The 26,683-nt window shown below is 49.0% G+C and overlaps 1 protein-coding gene, 1 non-coding gene and 1 pseudogene across 2 annotated transcripts; 1 reads left to right on the top strand and 2 right to left on the bottom strand.

The window, feature by feature from the left end:
• The first annotated feature begins 12,447 nt into the window (after positions 1 to 12,447).
• LOC125535519 (abscisic acid receptor PYL12 pseudogene) lies at positions 12,448 to 13,694 on the top strand (annotated as a pseudogene).
• A 10,613-nt stretch (positions 13,695 to 24,307) lies between these two features.
• Positions 24,308 to 24,880, bottom strand: LOC147983672 (uncharacterized). The gene has a single exon (XM_087540825.1). The coding sequence runs from the start codon at positions 24,878 to 24,880 to the stop codon at positions 24,308 to 24,310; it is 573 nt and encodes a 190-aa protein (XP_087396951.1).
• Positions 24,881 to 26,349: 1,469 nt separating this feature from the next.
• On the bottom strand, positions 26,350 to 26,420 carry TRNAG-GCC (transfer RNA glycine (anticodon GCC)). Its single transcript has one exon. It is a non-coding gene; the product is annotated as a tRNA-Gly (tRNA).
• Between the last annotated feature and the right edge of the window lie 263 nt (positions 26,421 to 26,683).

Below are 26,683 nucleotides of genomic sequence, written 5' to 3'. Positions count from 1 at the left end.
GTTTTTGTAGGGCATGTTGTGATGTGATATGGTCAAGACATGATGCTAAATTTTATTGTATGAGATGATCATGTTTTGTAACCGAGTTATCGGCAACTGGCAGGAGCCATATGGTTGTCGCTTTATTATATGCAATACAATCGCCCTGTAATGCTTTACTTTATCACTAAGCGGTAGCGATAGTCGTAGAAGCATAAAGATTGGTGAGACGACAACGATGCTACGATGGAGATCAAGGTGTCGCGTCGGTGATGATGGTGATCATGACGGTGCTTCGGAGATGGAGATCACAAGCACAAGATGATGATGGCCATATCATATCACTTATATTGATTGCATGTGATGTTTATCTTGTATGCATCTTATCTTGCTTTGATTGACGGTAGCATTATAAGATGATCCCTCACTAAATTATCAAGGTATAAGTGTTTTCCCTGAGTATGCATCGTTGCGAAAGTTCTTCATGCTGAGACACCACATGATGATCGTGTGTGATAGGCTCTACGTTCAAATACAACGGGTGCAAAACAGTTGCACACGTGGAATACTCAGGTTAAACTTGACGAGCCTAGCATATAACAGATATGGCCTCGGAACACGGAGACCGAAAGGTCGAGCGTGAATCATATAGTATATATGATCAACATAGTGATGTTCACCGTTGAAACTACTCCATCTCACGTGATGATCGGACATGGTTTAGTTGATATGGATCACGTGATCACTTAGAGGATTAGAGGGATGACTATCTAAGTCGGAGTTCTTAAGTAATATGATTAATTGAACTTAAATTTATCATGAACTTAGTACCTGATAGTATCTTGCTTGCCTATGTTGATTGAGGATAGATGGCTCGTGTTGTTGTTCCGTTGAATTTTAAATGCGTTCCTTGAGAAAGCAAAGTTGAAAGATGATGGTAGCAATTACACGGACTGGGTCCGTAACTTGAGGATTATCCTCATTGCTGCTCAGAAGAATTACATCCTGGAAGCACCGCTGAGTGCCAGGCCTGCTGCTGATGCAATTGACGACGTTAAGAACGTCTGGCAGGGCAAAGCTGATGACTACTCAATAGTTCAATGTGTCATGCTTTACGGCTTAGAACCGGGACTTCAACGACGGTTTGAACGTCATGGAGCATATGAGATGTTCCAAGAGTTGAAGTTAATATTTCAAGCAAATGCCCGGATTGAGAGATATGAAGTCTCCAATAAGTTCTATAGCTGCAAGATGGAGGAGAATAGTTCTGTCAATGAGCATATACTCAAGATGTCTGGGTACTGCAATCACTTGATTCAACTGGGAGTTAATCTTCCGGATGATAGCGTCATTGGCAGAATTTTCCAATCACTGCCACCAAGCTACAAGAGCTTCGTGATGAACTATAATATGCAAGGGATGGATAAGACAATTCCTGAGCTCTTCGCAATGCTAAAGGTAGTGGAGGTAGAAATCAAGAAGGAGCATCAAGTGTTGATGGTCAATAAGACCACCAGTTTCAAGAAAAAGGGCAAAGGGAAGAAGAAGGGGAACTTCAAGAAGAACAGCAAGCAAGTTGCTGCTCAGGAGAAGAAACCCAAGTCTGGACCTAAGCCTGAGACTGAGTGCTTCTACTGCAAGCAGACTGGTCACTGGAAGCGGAACTGCCCCAAGTATTTGGCGGATAAGAAGGATGGCAAGGTGAACAAAGGTATATGTGATATACATGTTATTGATGTGTACCTTACTAATGCTTGCAGTAGCACCTGGGTATTTGATACTGGTTCTGTTGCTAATATTTGCAACTCGAAACAGGGGCTATGGATTAAGCGAAGATTGGCTAAGGACGAGGTGACGATGCGCGTGGGAAATGGTTTCAAAGTCGATGTGATCGCAGTCAGCACGCTACCTCTACATCTACCTTCAGGATTAGTATTAGACCTAAATAATTGTTATTTGGTGCCAGCGTTGAGCATGAACATTATATCTGGATCTTGTTTGATGCGAGACGGTTATTCATTTAAATCAGAGCATAATGGTTGTTCTATTTATATGAGTAATATCTTTTATGGTCATGCACCCTTGAAGAGTGGTCTATTTTTTCTAAATCTCGATAGTGGTGATACACATATTCATAATATTGAAGCCAAAAGATGCAGAGTTGATAATGATAGTGCAACTTATTTGTGGCACTGCCGTTTAGGTCATATCGGTGTAAAGCGCATGAAGAAACTCCATACTGATGGACTTTTGGAACCACTTGATTATGAATCACTTGGTACTTGCGAACCGTGCCTCATGGGCAAGATGACTAAAACGCCGTTCTCCGGAACTATGGAGAGAGCAACAGATTTGTTGGAGATCATACATACAGATGTATGTGGTCCGATGAATGTTGAGGCTCGTGGCGGATATCGCTATTTTCTCACCTTCACAGATGATTTAAGCAGATATGGGTATATCTACTTAATGAAACATAAGTCTGAAACATTTGAAAAGTTCAAAGAATTTCAGAGTGAAGTTGAAAATCATCGTAACAAGAAACTAAAGTTTCTACGATCTGATCGTGGAGGAGAATATTTGAGTTATGAGTTTGGTCTTCATTTGAAACAATGTGGAATAGTTTCGCAACTCACACCACCCGGAACACCACAGCGTAATGGTGTGTCTAAATGTCGTAATCATACCTTACTAGATATGGTGCGATCTATGATGTCTCTTACTGATTTACCGCTATCGTTTTGGGGTTATGCTTCAGAAACGGCCGCATTCACGTTAAATAGGGCACCATCGAAATCCGTTGAGACGACGCCTTATGAACTGTGGTTTGGTAAGAAACCAAAGTTGTCGTTTCTGAAAGTTTGGGGCTACGATGCTTATGTGAAAAAGCTTCAACCTGATAAGCTCGAACCCAAACCGGAGAAATGTGTCTTCATAGGATACACAAAGGAGACTGTTGGGTACACCTTCTATCACAGATCCGAAGGCAAGACTTTTGCTGCTAAATTCGGAGTTTTTCTAGAGAAGGAGTTTCTCTCAAAAGAAGTGAGTGGGAGGAAAGTAGAACTTGATGAGGTATCTATACCTGCTCCCTTATTGGAAAGTAGTTCATCACAGAAACCGGTTTCTGCGACACCTACACCAATTAGTGAGGAAGTTAATGATGCTAATCATGAAACTTTAGATAAAGTTGTTACTGAACCTCATAGGTCAACCAGAGTAAGATCCGCGCCAGAGTGGTACGGTAATCCTGTTCTGGAAGTTATGTTACTAGACCATGACAAACCTACGAACTATGAAGAAGTGATGGTGAGCCCAGATTTCGCAAAATGGGTTGAGGCCATGAAATCTGAGATGGGATCCATGTATCAGAACAAAGTGTGGACTTTGGTTGACTTGCCCGTTGATCGGCAAGAAATTGAGAATAAATGGATCTTCAAGAAGAAGACTAACAATGACGGTAATGTTACTGTCTATAAAGCTCAACTTGTTGCAAAAGGTTTTTGACAAGTTCAAGGGATTCACTACGATGAGACCTTCTCACCCGTAGCGATGCTTAAGTCTGTCCGAATCATGTTAGCAATTGCCGCCTTTTATGATTATGAAATTTGGCAAATGGATGTCAAAACTGCATTCCTGAATGGATTTCTGGAAGAAGAGTTGTATATGATGCAACCGGAAGGTTTTGTCAATCCAAAGGGAGCTAACAAAGTGTGCAAGCTCCAGCAATCCTTTTATGGACCGGTGCAAGCCTCTCGGAGTTGGAATAAATGCTTTGATAGTGTGATCAAAGCATTTGGTTTTATACAGACTTTTGGAGAAGCCTGTAGTTACAAGAAAGTGAGTGGGAGCTCTATAGCATTTCTAATATTATATGTGGATGACATATTGTTGATTGGAAATGATATAGAATTTCTGGATAGCATAAAGGGATACTTGAATAAGAGTTTTTCAATGAAAGACCTCGGTGAAGCTGCTTATATATTGGGCATCAAGATCTATAGAGATAGATCAAGACGCTTAATTGGACTTTCACAAAGCACATACCTTGACAAAGTTTTGAAGAAGTTCAAAATGGATCAAGCAAAGAAAGGGTTATTGCCTGTGTTACAAGGTGTGAAGTTGAGTAAGACTCAATGCCCGACCACTACAGAAGATAGAGAGAAAATGAAAGATGTTCCCTATGCTTCAGCCATAGGCTCTATCATGTATGAAATGCTGTGTACCAGACCTGATGTGTGCCTTGCTATAAGTCTAGCAGGGAGGTACCAAAGTAATCCAGGAGTGGATCACTGGACAGCGGTCAATAACATCCTGAAATACCTAAAAAGGACTAAGGATATGTTTCTCGTTTATGGAGGTGACAAAGAGCTCATCGTAAACGGTTATGTTGATGCAAGCTTTGACACTGATCCGGACAATTCTAAATCGCAAACCGGATACGTGTTTACATTGAACGGTGGAGCTGTCAGTTGGTGCAGTTCTAAACAAAGCGTTGTGGCGGGATATACGCCGTGGTCTGGAGTACATAGCTTTTTCGGAAGCAGCAAATGAAGGAGTCTGGATGAAGGAGTTCATATCCGATCTAGGTGTCATACCTAGTGCATCGGGTTCAATGAAAATTTTTTGTGACAATATTGGTGCAATTGCCTTGGTGAAGGAATCCAGATTTCACAAGAGAACCAAGCACATCAAGAGACGCTTCAATTCCATCCGGGATTTAGTCCAGGTGGGAGACATAGAAATTTGCAAAATACATACAGATCCGAATGTTGCAAACCTGTTGACTAAGCCTCTTCCACGAGCAAAACATGATCAGCACCAAGACTCCATGGGTGTTAGAATCATTACTATGTAATCTAGATTATTGACTCTAGTGCAAGTGGGAGACTGAAGGAAATATGCCCTAGAGGCAATAATAAAGTTATTATTTATTTCCTTATATCATGATAAATGTTTATTATTCATGCTAGAATTGTATTAACCGGAAACATAATACATGTGTGAATACATAGACAAACAGTATGTCACTAGTATGCCTCTACTTGACTAGCTCGTTGATCAAAGATGGTTCAGTTTCCTAACCATAGACAAAGAGTTGTCATTTGATTAATGAGATCACATCATTAGGAGAATGATGTGATTGACTTGACCCATTCCGTTAGCTTAGCGCACGATCATTTAGTATGATGTTATTGCTTTCTTCATGACTTATACATGTTCCTATGACTATGAGATTATGCAACTCCCATTTACCAGAGGAACACTTTTTGTGCTACCAAACGTCATAACGTAACTGGGTGATTATAAAGGTGCTTTACAGGTGTTTCCAAAGGTACTTGTTGGGTTGGCGTATTTCGAGATTAGGATTTGTCACTCTGATTATCGGAGAGGTATCTCTGGGCCCTCTCGGTAATGCACATCACTTAAGCCTTGCAAGCATTGCAACTAATGAGTTAGTTGCGGGATGATGTATTATGGAACGAGTAAAGAGACTTGCCGGTAACGAGATTGAAACTAGGTATTGAGATACCGATGATCGAATCTCGGGCAAGTAACATACCGATGACAAAGGGAACAACGTATGTTGTTATGCGGTCTGACCGATAAAGATCTTCGTAGAATATGTGGGAGACAATATGAACATCTAGGTTCCGCTATTGGTTATTGACTGGAGACATGTCTCGGTCATGTCTACATAGTTCTCGAACCCGTAGGGTCCGCACGCTTAACGTTTCGATGACAATTATATTATAAGTTTATATGTTTTGATGTACCGAAGGTTGTTCGGAGTCCCGGATGTGATCACGGACATGACAAGGAGTCTCGAAATGGTCGAGACATGAAGATTGATATATTGGAAGCCTATGTTTGTATATCGGAAGTGTTCCGGGTGAAATCAGGATTTTACGGGAGTACCGGGAGGTTACCGGAACCCCCCGGGGACTTAGTGGGCCTTAGTGGGCCTTGGTGGAAAGAGAGAGAGGCGGCCAGGGCATGGGCCGCGGCCCCTCCCCCTAGTCCAAATAGGACAAGGAGAGGGGGGCGCCCCCCTTCCTTCTTCTCCTCCACCTCTTTCCCCTCTCTATCCTAGTCCAACAAGGAAAAGGGGGGAGTCCTACTCTCGGTAGGAGTAGGACTCCTCCTGGCGCGCCCCTCTCTAGGCCGGCCGCACCCCCCCTTGCTCCTTTATATACGGGGGCAGGGGCACCCCATAGACACAACAATTGATCGTTTGATCTTTTAGCCGTGTGCGGTGCCCCCCTCCACCATAATCCACCTCGATAATACTGTAGCGGTGCTTAGGCGAAGCTGTGCGTCGGTAGAACATCATCATCGTCACCACGCCGTCGTGCTGACGAAACTCTCCCTCAACACTCAGCTGGATCGGAGTTCGAGGGACGTCATCGGGCTGAACGTGTGCTGAACTCGGAGGTGCAGTACGTTCGGTACTTGATCGATCGGATCGTGAAGACGTACGACTACATCAACCGCGTTGTGCTAACACTTCAGCTTTCGGTCTACGAGGGTACGTGGACAACACTCTCCCCTCTCGTTGCTATGCATCACCATGATCTTGCGTGTGCGTAGGAAATTTTTTGAAATTACTACGTTCCCCAACAAAGAGGCGGTCCGGGGGGGTACCCGAGGTGGGCACAACCCGGCCTGGTGCGCCCTGGTTGGTTGTCCCCTCCTCGGAACTCCCCCAGGTGCAACCACGGCCTATCTGCTTCCTTTTGGCCCATAAAAAACCATTGTGAAGTTTCGTGTCATTTGGACACCATTTGATATTGATTTCCTGCGATGTAAAAAACATGGAAAAACAGGAACTGGCACTATGTCAATAGGTTAGTACAAAAAAATGATATAAAATGACTATAAAATGATTATAAAACATCCAAGATTGATAATAAAACAGCATAGAACAATCAAAAATTATAGATACGTTGGAGACGTATCAAGTAGGAAGAGAGGAGAAGGTGATATACCCCGGCCACGACCTCCGCTCAGAGGTGCAGTGTATGGTGATCAATTTGAGCGCTCCTTGCCGTATTTTGCCGTGGGAGGAGAAAAAAAAGGACAAGTGAGGCCGGGGAGACGACGGGGAGAGAAAAAGATTGAATGTGATGCGGTGCAAGAAATATAATGGGTCGCAATATGTAGCCGTGTGGGGCCCCTGGCGCATGGTACACGCGTTCGCCAAATTTCTAGCCACTCGGCCAGATGGATTGCGGGGCGGTGGAAAAAAAGATAAGGAATGGGAACATAGTTTCTAGCCACATGGAGCCCATGCCGAGTGGCGCACGCGCCTGCCAAATTTCTAGCCAGTTGGCTAGATGGATTGCGGGGCGGTGGAGAAAAGATAAGGAATGGGATCACAGTTTCTAGCCGCATGGTGTCACACGCCCGTCGAATTGCTAGCCGGTCGGTGGGATAAAATCATTATCCATATTAGATAAGGGGCAAATAAATGTAGTTTGGGGAGTGTAGAATATTGGATAACAAATGTTTTCAGCTAAGTTGGCACTACAAAAATGTGATTTGCATTTTCCTATAGAAAATTTTCATTTTGGGTAGGACGGGAGGAGATGGTGATATGCCCCGACCATTACCTCCGCTGAGAGATGCAGTGTGGTTTCTTGCATCGCCGAGGGCATCACATAGTGATCTATTTGGGCGCTCCTTTCCGTATTTTGCTGTGGGAGAAGGAAAAAGGACAAGCACGACAGGGGAGACAATAGGGAGAGACAAAGATGGAGTGCGGTGCGGTGGAAGGAAGATAAGGAAGGGGATCGCAGTTTGTAGCAGTGCGGGGCCCATGGCGCATGGCACATGCGTTCGCCGAATTTCTAGCCACTCGGCCGTGACCTCCGCCCAGAGATGCAATGTGGTTGCTTGCATCGACAATGGAATCACATTGTGATCTATTTGGACGCTCCTTGTCGTATTTTCTTGTGGGAGAAGAAAAGAAAAGGACAAGCACGGCACGGGAGACAATAGGGAGAGACAAAGATGGAGTGTGGTGCGGTGGAAGAAATATAAGAAAGGGGATCACAGTTTTTAGTAGTTTGGGGCCCGTGGAGCATGGCACACACGTTCGCCGAATTTCTAGCCACTCGGCTAGATGGATTGGAGGGCGGTGGAAAAAAAGATAAGGAAGCAGATCGTAGTTTCTAGCCGCGTGAGGCCCATGGCGAGTGGCACACGGCCCGCCAAATTTCTAGCCAGTTGGCTAGATGAATTGTGGGGCGACGGAGAATAAATAAGGAAGTTGATCATAGTTTCTAGCCGCACGGGGCCATGGAGTCACGGGCCCGCCGAGTTGCTAGTCGGGTAGCAGGATATAATCGTTATCCATATTAGTTAAAGGGCAAATAAATGTAGTTTGGGGAATGTAGAATATTGGAAAAGAAATGTTTTCAGCTAAGTGGGCACTGTAAAAATGTGATTTGCTTTTTCTATAGAAAACTTTGATTTGGGTAGGAAGAGAGGAGATAGTGATATGCCACGGCCATGACCTACGCTCAGAGATGGCATGTGGTTGCTTGCATCGAAGAGGGCATCACATGGTGATCTATTTGGACGCTCCTTGCCGTATTTTGTTGTGGGACAAGGAAAAAAGGACAAGCGCTGCAGGGGAGACAACACTGAGAGACAAAGATGGAGCGCGGTGCGACAGAAGAAAGATAATGAAGGGATCGCAGTTTGTAGCCGTGTGGGGCCTGTGGTGCACGACACACGCGTTCGCCGAATTTCTAGCCACTCGGCTAGATGGATTGCAGGGCGGTTGAAAAAATATAAGGAAGGGGATAATAGTTTCTAGCCGCATGGGGCCCATGGCGAGTGGCGACACGCCCACCGAATTTCTAGTGAGTTGGCTAGATGGATTGCGGGGCGGTGGAGAAAAGATAAGAAAGGGGGTCATAGTTTCTGGCCGCACGGGGCCATGGCGTCACGTGCCACACCTCTTGCTAGTTGGTGGACCGGATATAAACGTTATCCATATTAGATAAGGGGAAAATAAATGTAGTTTAGGGAGGATGGAATATTGGATAACAAATGTTTTCAGCTAAATGGGCACTGTAAATATGTGACTTGCATTTTTCTATAGAAAAAATTGATTTGGGTAGGAAGACAGGAGATGGTGATATGCCACGGCCATCGCCTCCGATCAGATATGTAGTGTGGTTGCTTGCATCGATGAGGACATCACATTGTGATCTATTCGGGCGCTCCTTGCCGTATTTTGTTGTGGAGTAGGAAACAAGGACAAGCGCGGCATGGGAGACAACAGGGAGAGACAAAGATGGAGTGCGGTGCGGTGCAAGAAAGATAAGGAAGGGGATCATAGTTTGTAGCCGTGTCGGGCCCGAGGCGCATGGCACACGCGTTCGCCGAATTTCTAGCCCCTTGGCTAGATGGATTGCGGGGCGGTGGAAAAAAGATAAGGAAGGGGATCGTAGTTTCTAGCCGCATGGGTCCCATGGTGTGTGGTGCACGCGCCTGCCGAATTTCTAGCCAGTTGGCTAGATGGATGGCGGGGCGGTGGAGAAAATATAAGGAATGGGGTCACAGTTTCTAGCTGCACAGGGCCATGGCGTCTCCCGCCCCGCCGAATTGCTAGACTGTCGACCGGATATAATCGTTATCGATACTAGATAAGGGTCAAATAAATGTAGTTTGGGAAGTGTAGAACATCGGATAACAAATGTTTTTCAGCTAAGTGGGGACTGCAAAAATGTGGTTTTCCTTTTCTATAGAAAAATTTGACTTGGGTAGGAAGAGAGGAGCCGATGATATGCCCCGACCATGACCTCCGCTCAGAGATAAAGTGTGGCTGCTTGCATCGATGAGGGCATCACATGGTGATCTATTTAGAAGCTCCTTGCCGTATTTTGATGTGGTAGAAGGTAAAAAGACAAGCGCATCAGGGCAGGCAACAGGGAGAGACAAAGATGGAATGCGGTGCGGTGGAAGAAAGATAAGGAAGGGGGTCGCAGTTTATAGCCGTGTGGGGGCCATGGCGCATGCCACACGCATTCCCCGAATTTCTAGTCACTCGGGTAGATGAATTGCGGGGCGGTGGAAAAAAGATAAGGAAGGGGATCGTAGTTTCTAGCCGCATGGGGCCCATGGCGAGTGGCGCATGCGCCCGCCGAATTTCTAGCCAGTTGGCTAGATGGATTGCGGGGCGGTGGACAAAAGATAAGGAAGGGGGTCATAGTTTCTAACCGCACGGGGCCATGGCATCACCCACCATGCCGAATTGCTAGCCGGACGGCCGGATATAATCGTTATCCATATTAGATAGGGGGCAAATAAATGTAGTTTGGGGAGTGTAGAATATTGGATAACAAATGTTTTCAGCTAAGTGTGCACTGTAAAAATATGACTTGCATCTTTCTATAGAAAAATTTGATTTGGGTAGAAAGAGATGAGACAGTGATATGCCCCGGCCACGACCTCTGCTCGAAGATGCAGTTTGGTTGCTTGCATCGACAAGGGAATCACATAGTGATCTATTTGGGTGCTCCCTGGCGTATTTTGCTGTGGGAGAAGTAAAAAAGGACAAGCACGACACGGGAGACAACAGGGAGAGACAAAGATGGAGTGCGATGCGGTGGAAGAAAAATAAGAAAGGGGATGAGAGTTTGTAGCCGTGCGGGGCCCGTGGTGCATGGCATACACGTTCGCTGAATTTCTAGCCACTTGGCTAAATGGATTGCGGGGTGGTGAAAAAAATAAGGAAGGGGATCTTAGTTTCTAGTCGCATGGGGCCCATGACGAGTGGCGCACGTGCCCGTCGAAGTTCTAGCCAGTTTGCTAGATGGATTGTGAGGCGGTGGAGAAAAGATAAGGAAGGGGATCACAGTTTCTAGCCGCATGGGGCCATTGCGTCGAGCGCCTGCCGAGTTTCTAGCCAGTCGGCCGGATATAATCGTTGTCCATATTAGACAAGGGGGAAATTAATGTAGTTTGGGTAGTGTAGAATATTGGATGATAAATGTTTTCAGCAAAGTGGGCACTGTAAAAATGTGATTTGCATTTTTCTTTATAGAAAAAAATTGATTTTGGTAGGAACAGAGGAGTCGGTGATATGCCCCGGCCATGATCTCCGCTCAGAGATGCATTATGGTTGCTTGCATCGACGAGGGCATAACATGGTGATCTATTTGGACGCTCCTTGCCGTATTTTATTGGGGGAGAAGGAAAACAAGGACAAGCGTTGTAGGGGAGACAACAGGGAGAGACAAAGATGAAATGCGGTGTGGTGGAAGAAAGATAAGAAAGGGGATCGCAGTTTGTAGCCGTGTGGGGCTCGTGGTGAATGGCACACACGTTTGCCGGATTTCTAGCCACTCGGCTAGATGGATTGAGGGGAGGTGGAAAAAAAGATAAGGAAAGGGATCGTAGTTTCTAGATGCATGGGGCCCAAGGCGAGCGGCGCACGCGCCCGCCGAATTTCTAGCCAGTTGGCTAGATGGATTGCGGGATGGTGAAAAAAAGATAAGGAAGGGGATCACTGTTTCTATCCGCATGGGGCCATGGCGTCACGCGTCCGCCGAATTGCTAGCTGATCGATCGGATATAATCGTTATCCATATTAGATAATGGGCAAATAAATGTAGTTCAGGGAGTGTAGAATATTGTATAACAAATTTTCAGTTAAGTGGGCACTGTAAAAATGTTATTTGCATCTTTGATGCAGAAAATTTTGATTTTGGTAGGAAAGGAGGAGATGGTAATATGCCCCGGTCATGACCTCTGCTCAGAGATGCAGTAAGGTTGGTTGCATTGACGAGGGCATGAGATGGTGATCTATTTGGGCGCTCCTTGCCGTATTTTGCTTTGGGAGAAGGAAAAAAGGATGAGACAAAAATGGAGTGTGGTGCGGTGGAAGAAAGATAAGGAAGAGGATTGTAGTTTGTAGCCACGTGAGGTTCATGGCACGTGGCACACGCGTTTGCCAAATTTTTACACACTTGGCTAGATGGATCGCGGGACGGTGAAAAAAGAAAGAAGGGGATGTAGTTTCTAGCTGCATGGCACTTATGGCTCACGGCGCATGCGCCCGCCGAATTTCTATCCAGTTGACTAGATGGATTGCGGAGTGGTGGAAAGAAGGTAAGGAAGAGGATCCCAGTTTCAAGCCGCATGGGGCCACGGCGCGCGGCACACGTACCCACCGAATTTCTAGCGGTCGGCCGGATATAATCGTTATCCATATTAGGTAAGGGGCAAAAATATTGATTTGGGTAGTGTGCAATATTGAATAACTAATGTTTTTCAAACAAGTGGGCACTGTAAAAATATGTGATTTACTCTTTTTTCACAGGAAAATGTGTTTTTTTTAAGGGAGAGAGGAGACGGTGATGCCCCGGAGACTAGCGGCAACTGGAAGCGCGTTGCTTCCCGGTGAGCCACAGGTGCTCCGCACTATATATATAGTGCGTCTCGCTCCACCCACCTTTAATTTACTCCCAAACCAAGCCAAACGAAGCAGCGCCGCAGCCCGCAGCGCACCCATCCCACCAAACAAACAGCTAGCAGGCGAGGTGACCCGCTCCGCCCTCGAGCCGATGCCGACGCCGTACAGCGCGGCGGCGCTGCAGCAGCACCACTGTCTGGTCTCCTCCTCCGGCGGCCTGGCGACGGCGGCGGCCGCGGGGGCCCACAGGTGCGGCGAGCACGACGGGACGGTGCCGCCGGAGGTGGCGCGGCACCACGAGCACGCGGCGCCGGGGGGCCGGTGCTGCTGCTCGGCGGTGGTGCAGCGCGTGGCGGCGCCCGCCGCCGACGTGTGGGCCGTGGTCCGTCGCTTCGACCAGCCGCAGGCGTACAAGAGCTTCGTGCGCAGCTGCGCGCTGCTGGACGGGGACGGCGGCGTGGGCACGCTGCGGGAGGTGCGCGTGGTGTCGGGCCTCCCCGCGGCGTCGAGCCGGGAGCGGCTGGAGATCCTGGACGACGAGCGGCACGTGCTGAGCTTCAGCGTGGTGGGCGGCGAGCACCGGCTCCGCAACTACCGGTCGGTGACGACGGTGCACCCGGCGCCCGGGGAGAGCGCGTCGGCGACGCTGGTGGTGGAGTCGTACGTGGTGGACGTGCCCCCCGGGAACACGCCCGAGGACACCCGCGTCTTCGTGGACACCATCGTCAAGTGCAACCTCCAGTCCCTCGCCCGCACCGCCGAGAAGCTCGCCGGCCGAGGGCCCGCGTACGGCGCGCTGCCGTGATCGCTCGATCCAATCGCCGGCCCGTGCCTCCCTCCGGCGGTCAACTCGAGCCCGGCTCGGCCGCAGGGGCGTTTCGGTAAAATCGCGCTCCGATTTTCCCGTGATCGCTCGATCCAATCGCCGGCCCGTGCCTCCCTCCGGCGGTCAACTCGAGCCCGGCTCGGCCGCAGGGGCGTTTCGGTAAAATCGCGCTCCGATTTTCCGATTAATGAATCGAAATCCATGGTGGTGGTGGTGCGCGGGTGGTGGCGGTCGATTATTTTTCTCTTGTTCTTTCTGGCGTGAAGGCGAGGGGTCGGTGGGTCGGTTCGGACCGGTCGGTGCGCTTTCCCACCCGGCCCCTCGCTGTTTCTCCTTATCGCGAGACACCCCCTAGCAGTGTTCCTAGCTCTAGTTTTCGTTGGTTCCCCTTTGTTTGTTCTCGGTAAGACGATGATAAGATTTGACAGAAATTGAGGAGTAAAAACTAGGTTCGACCGATGCAAGGCTCATCACCATCTCTGTATATACTCGTTCCATTGTGGAACGCGTGTGTTTGTGTTCTCGTCCCATTTTGGCTTCTAACATTTGGTCAAATTTACAAAATGTTGAACGAGGCACAGCACACCAAAGCCGTCATATTCTCGCCGGACTAAATCAAGATTATCTCCTCACGCATTGCGGTCTTTGTCACACACCGAACCACAGATACATGCATGCATGTGCCATTTCTTTGAGGATGTCAAAACAAGAACCTGCCATTGATATGAATCAAGTACAAGTAGGGGGCGTGCGTTTGCGTGGGGGACGGGACGGGACGGAACGGGCCGGCCACTTGCACGGGACGGAGAAGTGACCAAAGGGCGAGAAAGGAGGACGTGACTGGTACCGCGGCCGTGTACTGGTACGTCGGGAGGGGAGGGAGCGAGCGTGACAGGCAACTTGCGCTTTTCCGCCTGCCCGACTTTTCCTTATTTTACTCTCCGGTCCCTCTCAATCCCCCCCTCTCTCCCTCTGGGCAGATGCAGCCGGGCTGGGCTGCAAGTGGCGTTACAAAAACCGACACCACCAGGATAACGTGAGCGCGCACAAGTGGATCCCCGCCCACTTGCACCGTCCCCCTCCCTCTCATCTCTCTCTCTCTCTCTCTGGCTTAACTGAGATGGCTCTGTTTGCTTTTCTTCTAGAGAGGCTGCGACGGTCAAAGCGGGTTGTTGGGTCGCCGCTTTCTTGCACCTCCTCCGTTCCTCCGTCCGTCCGTTACCAGTGGCATGCGACGGCGGCCCGGCCCGGCCCGCTGCGTCGAGCCGTCCCCGTCGCGGCGGGCCCGGCGCGGTCGGCGACGGGCCGGCCGTGCCAGTCACGGTACGGCCTGCCGAGGCCTCACATGCGCGTGCATGTGCACGCACGCGTGATGCTTCACTGCCTCCCTGCCCGCCCGCCCGCCCGCACCAATCGAAATCTATTTTATACCGTCGCCATGCATGTTCCTCCCATGATTGCCGCCCAAAGTCAGGAGCAGCAGCCATGGACGATATCTAATCAAATTTCCAGTCGAGTGATTAACAAACAGGTTTACCTAACTGGCCAGTCGATGTCCATCCACGTCCGGGCTGCCCCGGCTTAGAAAAAGAAATGTTATCTTGTGCAGGCCCTTGCGCTGTGATTGGCTGCGGCCGGCTGACCGGGACAAACAAGTGGTGGTGGTATGTACATGCCGCATACGTAGTCTTCCGGTCTTTGCATGCATACGGCGTTATCGGATGTATACAAGTATATATAAATGGGTTGCTTCGTGTGCATGCCAAGCCAGGCGGTCTGAAACGAGGGCGCAGGCCGCCGAGATCGAATTAAGGCGACAGCTCTCATCTTTGACCGCCGAGGCGTTCACATGGATTGGACGGCTGCGATGCTCGTGAGTTCTAGCTGGTTTGACCGGACCTCTGAGTCTCAGCGACTCGATCACGCCTGCCGGGCTGTGGTTTTCGTTAACGTATCCGGCGGCGTAGCCACTCCGGCTCCAAGTTGCATGACGACTCACTCGACTCGAACAGAGGAGGACATAAACAACGGTGAAGATATCTGTGCGGGGTTCGCATGGCAGTACGGCCGGGGTGGGATTGGGTGGACACAACGCGAACACCACGCCGAGCTCTGCTGCCTCGGGCAAAGAATGCAAAAGAAAAGAAAAGTGAGCTGCTTGATTGGTTTGTGTATGTATTGTACAACGTGCCTATGGGCCGATCTTGAGTTGTCACCGCACCACGTACGCCCATGGACGTGCGTGCGCTGACGGGTGCGCGGCAACTTTGGCCTGCACTCTCACACTCATCCGATCCGATTGGATCGTCGATACCCCTTCGCGTGCATTGGCAATGGATTACCTGCTGGTGTTTGCATGTGGATTTGCCTTCGTGTGTTGTGTTTGAGATTAGTGTGTGCGTCTCCAGGCTTACAACGTGCACAGTCCAGTTGGGGAGGAGAACTAGTCGTAGTACTGATTAACGTGCAGCTTGTCCAAGCTGCTGCGTACGTACATGCCGACCCACTGGAACAAAGAAAAAAATGATCAACTGTCAAGAAATTTATGCGACTACGCGACCGCAACTTGAGGGGTGGACACAACGGTCGAGCTTGGATTGGGTGGACTGGACACAACGAGTGCACAACGCTCTGCATATTGCCAAAAGCAGCTTGAGCAATTTCAGCAAAGGGAACCGCTTCTTTGTAAATGTGTGTATGGGTCGATGAGTCGATCTTCTGTTATCACTGCACAGCTGCACTACGGCCATGGACGCTGTGCTGACGGGTGTATGGAGGTCAGTGATGATGGAGGTTCAACATATGGGTTTCCCCCGCCCCAACTTTTTCTTAAGCCAAGGCAACACAAAACAGTGACGGTTAACAGCTCTCAGCACAGCCGAAAGTAGCTGCAGCATTTTTTTCTTCTTCTCAAAAGGAGGTTAAACCTATACCTCTACATCAATCGATGCATGCATTCATTCTTATTAATTATTCAATAAAGGTCTGACAAGAACATACATCAAGTCATCCGAAGCCACCACTCACACCTACAAACTCGATAATATGGATTGCTCTCACTTTCCATATCTAAAACCGGTGTCGTCGCCGATCCATCCACATAACGTATCGGAACTAACCGCCGGTGCAGCAGATCTAAAGCGCACACCATATCCACACGTTTTAGAAGCCACCATCATCATCGAACCGCTGACCCGTCTTCAGAAGAGAGATCCGCATCATCCTTGCCAGTCCGGACATCCGTCGACGCCACCATGATGCTCAACGACACCACCGCCTTGCGCTCGTCTATCCAGACGCGAAGACTCTGGAAGATCTGTCGTCCGTAGAACCTGCCGACCAAGCATGACACAACGTAGCACCCGTCGGCCAGGCATGAGTTGACATCTCCACCGAAGCTCCGTGCAAGACGAAACCGCTCCACCTCCTGCCTCTGGCCTCTGTCTTCCACCGCTGCTCCACAAACGATGCTCCCAAGAGAGAAACGACACCGCAGTACCGCCATCGTTCGATTTGGAAGACCAGATCCTAGGGTTTCCCCCGAAGCAGCACGAGTGAGTCGACAGTAGTTACACGACGATGCCTTCATCAAGGTATCGGTGCAGAATGCCACCATCGGCTCGGCTTTCACCGGCAACTATGTCTCCCCAACTCGCAGCCTGGACCAGATGACGGATCTCGAGATTTGACCACCCAGCCTCGGGGCGACCACCTCCGACGAAAGAGGTGGCCACCATCGCCACGCCAAGGGCTGGAGCCCCCGACTTCCTTGTGTTGCGGCCAGGATGGTATACGACATCCGCATGTTCGACCCGCCGAAGCTCATATGGGCCCAGATCGGGCACCCAAGCCATCGTCGCTGGATCCGTCGATGTACGCCACCACCAGCATGCCAAATCTGGCCATCGCCGCCCCGCGCCACTGCCATAGGTCTGGCCGGCGTGGACCACCGCTACCCTGACCGAAGCGCTGGCCGAGGAGAAGCGCCGCCGCCACCCTGCAGCACACAGGCTTTGCCTGCGATTCCCCCGGCGGCGGCGGCGGCGGTAGGGGATCGGGCACTGGAGAGTACCGGAGGAAGGGTGCGGGGACGTTCCGGTGCCGCGCGGCAGCGCTGCATGGGAGCGGGAGTGGGGGTAGGGTTAGGGAAGGAGTGGGGGTAGGGTTCGAAACTAACTGCAACAAATTATTACAGGGTTTAGAAAAACCTCCCAGGCAACACATGGATCAGGGGGGCATGGAGTTAAAAATTACAGCGCAACAAAATTGTCTCCTGCTGACAAATTCTCCTAAAGATCAGCAACCCAGGCTATTCTAAGCAGCTCCCCTCGCAGATGATCGAGCAGTCTTAACCAGCGAAACAGGAGGGCAACTTGATTGTCTGAGCATAGGATTTTCCACTATCGAATTGTGGAGCCCACCAGATCGAGGATACATCGAATGCTTCGCCATCTTCGATCCTGGAACACAAAGTCAATTCGCAAAAGCCATAAGCTCTATAAGGCAGCATAAGTGACCAAATTTTCAGCATCAAAACGTTTCTTAACTTTCGAGAAAGAAAGCAAGGAATAAAAGGAGTTGGGGACATGAATATCAATACTCTCTGCCACCACAACCCGCATCTGTTGTGCAAGTATACAGTCAAAGAACAAGTGTTAAATACTTTCAGGTTCATTGCAAAATACACACGAAGTATCATCTACATGCCTACGTTTAGTCATTTTATGCAGGTTATCTTCAGAGCCACGGCATTGATCCGTTCGTGGTCGCTACTCACTCCGATGGAGGCCAGGGAGCATTTGGTTACTGGATCTATCCGCTGGGAGATGGTAGCTCGGGATATCTTCAACCGGTTTGGATGCCGGTCATGTAATAGGATAGGCAATTAGTTTACCTATCTTGCTTTAGCCAGCCGGTTGTGGCGCCCCTGTTTTGGCTAGTTTGTGTTTCTAGCCTATTTGGCTCTGAGTGAGCTTTTGTTTCAGTTCGAGACTTTGAGACCTTGTTACAACCTTATTTATTTGTTTTAATAAGATGGCCGTATGCATCGTTCTAATGCAGAGGCCGGGGTAACCCCTTTTTGAAAAGAAAAAAAAACATGCCTACGTTTAGCCAGGTCGTCATCCCTGGTTAAACTTTTGTTACGAATAATAAGCCACTAAAAAACATGGACATTAGGAGGCACTTTGGCACTTTTTGCACACTGGACCGGCTGGATTGTTTGTTAGACCAGGCATCAGTATACATATCCAGGCTTCAGATGATGAGATCCATGCACAATCCAGTTCAGTACTTCGGTAACATGCAGCCTTGCCTTGCTTCTCCGGTAACATGCACGCACACCTGGGCTGACCTAACTTATAAGTATAATTTTTATTATTAAAAACGCTGTGTATATTGCCAAAAGCGACTTGAGCAATATTCAGCAAAGATAACTCCTCCATTAGTTTATGTAGACGTAATGTGTGCATGCGTCAGATCTTCTGTTGTCACTGCACTACGCCCCATTGTTGCTGACGGACGATCCACGAAAAGTATGTTCATGCATGTGTGACTTGCACCTTTGCACAATGAACCAAACCGACTGGATTGTTTGTTACCCAAGTGGATTGCCTTTATCTTGGCCGCCAGATCAGTATACATATCCAGGCCACGTACTACGTAGTTGGTCACGGCATGCACAATCCAGTTCGGTACTCAGGTAACATGCAGCTTGCCTTGCTTCCCCGGTAACAAGTTAGCAGACAAGGATACAAGAGTACGGTGTGAATAAAGAGCAGCCTCCCGATGAGAGCCCAATTTAATTAGGGCATCTCATGAACGCACGGCCGGTGTACAAGTTAGCAGACAAGGATACAAGAGTCGGTCATCCAACCACAAGCACCAAAACGTCCGCACATAAATTAAACTAAACAGAGAAATTTCATGCAACACAAACCATTTTCATGCAAACCAGATAAAAAATTGATATATATTTACATAAATCAAACAATATTTCGTTCGTTCAACTAACTATTTTTCTAAAACAAAAAAGCAGCAAGGTATCGGACAGTAACCTCGTGCTCGTGGCCCCTTGGCCGGCTGGAGCGCCGTCGTCATCCGCTCCATCTTTGTAGTCATCCGCTCCATCTTTGTAGTGGTCCTTGCAGCGACGGAAAGGTACGTAGGAGCCGTGACAACCCTGATTGGCCATCCGCAAAACAAAAACAGTTTTGCTAGAACTCATCTAGATGAGATTTAATTTAGTTTCATTCATCTTTTATAGCCATTGGATGTAATGCTATAAGATGCGTGTGTGCTGACGTGGGTTGTATCCATTCTTGTTTTTCAGATGAATGAGACCAAATTACGTCTCATCTAGATGAGTTCTAGGTACTCCCATGCAGGGGGCTGCTTGCGCGCATTCATGAGCATGGGGGAGGGCTCCTACTTCTCTGCGATGGGGCGGCGTCCCGACACACTCTACTTGTCGCACCACATCGACTGGTCGAAGCAGTCGAGCATGTTGTGCGATGACGACAACGGCTCTTCCTCCTTGACGTGGCCTCCAATTTCGACGTGGCAGTAGCAACAGGGGTTGGTGGGGGGCTCCTGATTAACGCGGCAGCGAGGTGGTGCGGCCGGTGCTGGACCGTGGTCATAGAGAGATCGCCCGAGGAGGAACTCTAGTTGTCGCTAGAACTCCTCATCCATTGCAGCAGGCTTGGCGAGGATGGCGGCGGCTGCTGCTCCTTGTCGTCCGAGGCGAGCATGCCCTCCTTCTTGGACGACGCGGTGGAAGACGAGGGCCGGGGAGAGCGTGTGCACTGGTGCCACCATCTGGATGAAGATCAACCCTCACCCGCCGGTGCCGAGAACCATTCGCTCCCACTTGACATGTTGCCGGTGCAGGAGATGATCGGATCGAATGTGGAGAGGAGATGAGAGGGTTTATGGATTGGAGAGGAGATCCGGCGAGGAGGGTAGTGTAACCCTGCTTAAATAGGCCAGGAAGGCGGAGTAACGTTGTTTCACTGTGGCACAACGGCTTTTCGATCACCGCGTCTACATTGAAGCGCCCCCCCCCCCCCTCCCTTTTTGTCCGTTCGCCTGGTTCTAACCGACATCAATTGCCATCGTGCCGCGTCCGCTCTAGAGCAGCCGACCGGCATCGTTGCACGGACAAAGCTTCTAGAGTGGTTCACGCAGGCAGTGGCGGAGCCAGGAAGTTCGAATAAGGAGGGCCAAGTATTGTTATGTCTTGTTAAAGAGGGCCAGCTCATGAAAATACATCATTTTAGCAGCAAAACATCAAAGTTTACACTAATACTAGACTCAAATCAGTATTGTTAGGGGAGGCCAGGGCCCCTGCTGGTCCCCTGGCTCCCCGCCACTGCACGCGGGAGAGGGGTATGTGTGACCGCGTATAGGATGTACACATGGCACGAGTCTGAACATCCGTAAACCACCCCCGGCTTTGGTGACGGTTTTGTGAGTATTTGAACGCACGGACACATCCGTCAATATTTTGGTCACCGCGTTGCATGGCAAAAATTGTCTGGACACCACCATCCGTGGCATTTGCGGCACCGCGTCGGAGATGCCCTTAAGATACTAACAAATCGATCAGCGATGCTACTGAGCTGTGTGCTAGCCTTCGATATATGTAGTGCTAGCCTTCGGTATGTGTAGGTAAATTGGAGAAATCCGTTCGGCTGACGAGGTGCGTGTAACCCTTGATGAACTGAACTGGAATGCATATCCTGATGTATTTAGGTGTGCCAACATGGCCGATCCATCGAAATATCATGCATCTCCGGAAGTGACCGATGTTGGCCGACACGCGGCCTGTTAGACTTTCTAGGGCAGGCTCGTTTGCGTGGTGGTTGTTTTGTGTTCGTTCGAGTTGGAGTGTTTCTTGCTTTTCATCGGGTTATGATGGGAGCTTATTGTATTTATCTTCTACCTTTTATAAAGTTAAGGCACACAATTTGTGTGCTCTGAAAAAAGAAATATCATGCATGCATGCATGCAGCAAGGTCCTAGGTGGTGCAGTTGAGAACAGGACAAGCTTCCTCCTTGCTGTATGCCTATATGCTCCTACAGGGCACTTGCTGCTACAGCTAGCGGGAGTTCCTGCTCATCGATCGTGCTGCGGACAAGAAAGCTTCCAGCCCTATATGCCGGCACTGCAACTTGGTAGCGCAGCCACAGAAATCAATACGGCTATACTATATGAGCTGGTATGCCTGGACAGAAAACGAACACCGTGCGGCTCGCCGTTTCCAAAACAAAACTGCGGGCACTGTGGTAGTAACTCGATTTCCGGCTGGGCTGGCCGCTTCTTATCCCTCCTTCTCGTGGCCGCGGCACGTCCATGCCATTCATGAGCCGGCTTTGATGAGTATTTTCTGGCCGTGATGTATGTGCCGACAGAGGGTTCGAAATGCCACGGGACTTGCACTTTTGCGCGCTTAGCCTTAACATTATCAGTGCAGGAGGATTGTTCAATGTTCATATCGAAGTGCAGTCGAAGTCGAGAGCGCGTGATTAACAATTTCTAATTAACTCGTTGGCGCACAGTCTAACTAACCTGTCGGCCCATGTCTATCCATGCCTCGCCCGTCTTAGCATAAACAAAGCTTTCTCTTGCAAGCCCTTGTGCTCCGATTGGCTGCAGGCAGAGGCAAACAAGTTTGTATGCACCACATATCGTAGTCTTCTTCGCATATATAAATCGCTTGCTTGCTGTAGATGCAAAGCCAAACGGTCTGAGACGAGGGCGCAGCCTGCAGGTCGACGGGCATGCATTGCATGCTCGGTCCAATCAAGGCAACAACTTTGACCCCCAACTAGTGCACTCCACCTCGAAGTTGCTGGGCGCATTGCATGCCCATCCACTTGAACGAAGGAAGAAAAGAAATAAACAAACCATGAAGAAATTTGTGCGACTTGCGGGGTTTTGTACATATATATACCATATCCGGCCGAGCTAGGATTGGATGGACACAAAGAAGCGAACACCATGCAACGTGTGTTGCCAAAAGCGACTTGAGCAAATTCGTCAAAGGGAACGCCTTGATTAGTTGTATGCATATGTAATGTGTCATATGTGTATGGGTCGATCGATATCTTCTTCTGTTGTCAGTTGTCACTATACAGCTGCATGCGCTACGTCCATGTAGTACGCTGAGCTGACGGATGCATGCACGTCATGTCGATGCATGCATGGGACTTGCACCTTTCGCACACTCAATCGATTGGACAGTAACCGTAATGTGTGCAAGTCTGGCCGATCGATCCATCATGTGATCCATCGATGCCTACCAAAAACACGGGTCCAGATCTATGTTTGCGAGCCTGTGTGGTACTCCCTCCGTTTTATATTACTCATCGCTGATTTAGTATAAACTTTATATTAAATCAGCGACGAGTAATATGGAACGGAGGGAGTAGTATGTACTCCACTGTGTGGTCAAGAAAGCTGTGCGGCGCGACGAGACGGCAACTTGCATGCGAGGTTCATAGAGTAGTACGTCCGATGGGTGGACGGAGAGCGAACACCATGCTCTATATATTGCGAGGAGCAGCTTGATCGAGCAAAACAAAGGAAACTGCTTACATGGACGCTGACGGATGCATGGGGAGGTTTGTCATGGGACTTGCGCCTTTAATTTTGCGCACTCAACCGATTTGATTGTTGTAATCTGCTTGTGTATGCGGGTATGTTGCCTTCGATATGATGTCTATCCACATCTGTTCTGGTCTTGTTCACAAACAAACAAAAAAAATATCCCCACAGTACGCACTCGAGCTTTGGAGTATTTTCGTAGTGCTTGATCAAGCAGTTAGCCTGTGGTTGCATTGCATGCGCCAGTGGTACGTCCAAGGCGAGCGGGCTGAAAGAAAAAGACACAACGTCCGGATGAGCTCAAACAAATTAGTTAGGATAACAACGCGATCAGTGACACTGCCATACTGAGCCTTCATATGCAGAGAAACCGCCCTGGCCTATGATGCGCCTGAATGAACTGGGCATGTATAACCTGAGACTAGCTACAGTGAAAGTAACTTCAGCAGTAACATCGAGTCCAACTCAACAAATTTGCCTATGTGGCAATGAGTTAATGAAGAGAGAGGTAGTAGTAGTAACTTAGCTAGTTATTGTAACATCACATGTCCCAATGCAATGTGAGTCTATAACCTAATAAATCAAGTTATGCATGTTACCATACTTATGTTACTACCCACTATGAAGGTAGTAACATAATCTAAGAATACATGTATATTACTAGTGTATGTTATTCTTTATTGTGGCTAGTCTGGCAAGCCATGGCCGATCCATCATGTCATGGTGCGTCGTACAGTCGGGACACTGCTTCTTCCTTGCTGCTGGATGCACGCATGGTCGTCAGCGCATGCGTATCCATCCCTCCGTCGAGTACACTCCGTCCCCATTCCAAGTTGCTGCTGCATCTTATCAGATTCGTCATCATCCGTAAGTATGGAGCTGGGTTGCATAGAAACTTGAGCAGAGCAAAAAAGGTTCCTCTTGTCTAGTCCCCGGCTGCGGCCTGCGGCTGGGCTCTTCTTTCTTTTTCTTCTTCTTGTGGCTGCACCACCTCCAAGTCATACATGCGCACATGCACAACTGGCTTTGGAGTGGGCGTTTCGGGACGCGATGGATGCCGACACAGGATTCATCGAAATGCCGTGGGACTTTGCACTGTCTGCACACTCGACCGTTTGGATTATTATCTCTATATAATATCTACGTATATGTATGTATGTGGGCGTGTCCTAATCTGTTAAGATCAGTGCACGACGGTGCACCACTATTTGGGTGGCAAGTGCGCTCTATAAGAGCATCTACGCTGCCGGACTTTGACAAATCCGGCCACACAAACGCCCGCAGGCGCATCCAGGCGAGTCCTTATATTTTCTTTCATGCTTTCGCATATCTTAAATTCGGACTCTCAAATTCATGCAAATACATGCACGTTGATCATGCAACACAATGTCGCATATAAATAACAATTGTTGGTATCAAGCATACATAGCGTTTACATAAAAATTATTTTGAAGAGCCAAACTCAAGCATTGCCTCCTTGGTTGCCATTGTGGATCCACATGTGCTCCACAAGATCATTAAGTAGCTGCGTGTGCACCTGCTGATTTCGAAGATTCTGATGCATTTGCAGAAAGTTCATAAGCTGAGACGCATCTTGATCTTCCGGGATTTCAACTTGTTCTCCGGGTGCTTCGAAATCATGGGTTTGGGCTACACCATCACCCTCATCCTCGACAATCATATTGTGCAGAATAACACAATATGTCACCAGCTGCCAAAATGTTTCCGATTCCCACATAATTGCAGCGCTCCGCACAATTCCCCAACGAGCTTGAAGCACACCAAGTGCCCTCTCCACGTCTTTCCTAGCCGCCTCCTGCATTGTTGCAAAGTGGCTTTGTTTATTGTCACGCGGCTCGGATATGGTCTTCATAAACGCCGGCCACTGAGGATTGACACCATCGGCAAGATAGTACCCCATGGTGTAGTCCCTGCCGTTGACGGTGTAGTTGCACGGCGGTGATTCCCCATTGCAAAGCCTCCTGAACACCAGAGATCGTTGAAGCACGTTGATTTCGTTGTGAGAACCGGGCATTCCAAAGAAAGCATGCCAAATTCATAAGTCATGTGACGATGCCACCACTTCTAGTATGATGGTGGCCTCTCTAGTGTAACCTACATTCCCCGCAGACCTTTGGGGCAGTTTTTCCATTGCCAATGCATGCAATCAATTGATCCGAGCATTTTTGGAAACCCCCTTGACTCTTCAATAGTCAACAACTTTTCTGTGTCCTGCGCATTTGGTTCTCTGAGATATTCCAGTCCAAACACCTCAACCACGGCGCGAGCAAATTTGATAGTAGTCGTGCTCTCCCCCCATCCTGACCATCTCACCATCGGCGTCTACAGCAGTACCAAGTGCAAGCATCCTCAGAGCAGCCGTGCACTTCTGCTTGGCCGAGAAAGAGAGTTGGCCACAACAATCCCTTCTCACTTTGAAGTAGTCGTCGTGTGCCTCCACTCCCTCCATAATACGCAAAAATAATGGTTTCCGCATGCGAAAATGGCAACGAAACCATGGATCATCCGGGAAAGCAGTTGTGGGAGCAAAGTAGTCATTGTCCAGCTTTGCTCCGGACACCCTGTCCCGGTTGATCACTCTTCTCCCTTTGATTGAGCCCTTAAGTTGAGAATATGCTCCACTTGCCAGTCCATTTCCTCTTGCATGCTCATGAGCATGATCATGTCCACTTCTTCGTCTGAATCTGACGAATCGAAGAACTCATATTGAATCATTCAAGCTACGTCGGTCCATACTCCTCGTTTGACGAAGCATCGGAATTCATCGTTTACCTAGCAAAATCACAATAATTCCGGTCGGTCAATGTGTCGAACACATCAAGCACAAGGCGGAGCCGGAGATTTGCCGGCGTACCACGGTGACGTCCGGGCCGGTGACAACGTCCCCCGCGGCGAGGACGGGAGCGCTCTTTCGAAGCTTGCGGCGGAGAGCCTAGGAACGGCTGCGGAGCGGGCGCGGCATGGATCTGCGAGCCGGACGGTGCGACGGAGGAAGAAGAAAGGAGAGAGCAAATGGATCCGGTAGCTCGGGTAGGAAGGGGGGTTTGGTGCAATTTAGGGTGGGATCGGGTTGTTGGGTCCGACGTGACAGGCGTGCTCGGACGTGTCTGGGCGTTCCATATTCACCACATATTTGGACTGGATATGAGAGATGCCGGTCAGCCCGAACGATTGAAAGACTCGTCTGGGTCAAAAAATCGTGACCGAGCGACCTGCCCAAAAACTTGAGACGGGTTTGCAGGATCCGGTTGTAGATGCTCTAAAGGGGCACCCAGGCACACAAAACACAATGCCACGTCTAGTCATTCGAGATGGAAGTATGGACAACATTCCTGCACCCAAAAACAGAGTATGTGCAACATTTTTTCATCGGGCGAAAACGAAACATCACTCGTCGTCAGGCAAGGCCAGAGAGAGTGAGTGACCAAGAAAAATCGTCAGGCAGGGCCAGAGAGAGAGTGACCAAGAAAAAAAAAAGAGAGATGCACCAGCCGGGAATCGAACCCGGGTCTGTACCGTGGCAGGGTACTATTCTACCACTAGACCACTGGTGCTTGCTGATTCAGATTTATTTAGAAGATATATGGTCGGTCCTCAATGAAGCAGTGCCGACGAGCATGTAGTGCAAGTCGTAGTTTCAGTACACTGCCTGGCCTTTAAAAGCAAACATGTAGTGCAATCGGCAGATGAAGCACGTGGTAGATGTCTGAAGGAACGATAATAACCCGCGAATGCTTGCACACCAGCTACTGACAGGACACATGCATCGTCGTCGAGTTCTCAGAGAGAGAACAGGGCAAGTAAAGCTCAACGTCAG

The sequence above is a fragment of the Triticum urartu genome, chromosome 2A (assembly GCF_056163025.1).
Source record: "Triticum urartu cultivar PI428250 chromosome 2A, HENAU_Tu73, whole genome shotgun sequence".
Taxonomy (NCBI): domain Eukaryota; kingdom Viridiplantae; phylum Streptophyta; class Magnoliopsida; order Poales; family Poaceae; genus Triticum; species Triticum urartu.
Note: the sequence above shows the minus strand (reverse complement) of the source record. Positions and strands in the feature narration are given on the sequence as shown.

Excerpts from the sequence above, each read along its gene's own strand:
- LOC147983672 (XM_087540825.1), bottom strand. The coding sequence starts at position 24,880 with ATGCCCGGTTCTCACAACGAAATCAACGTGCTTCAACGATCTCTGGTG.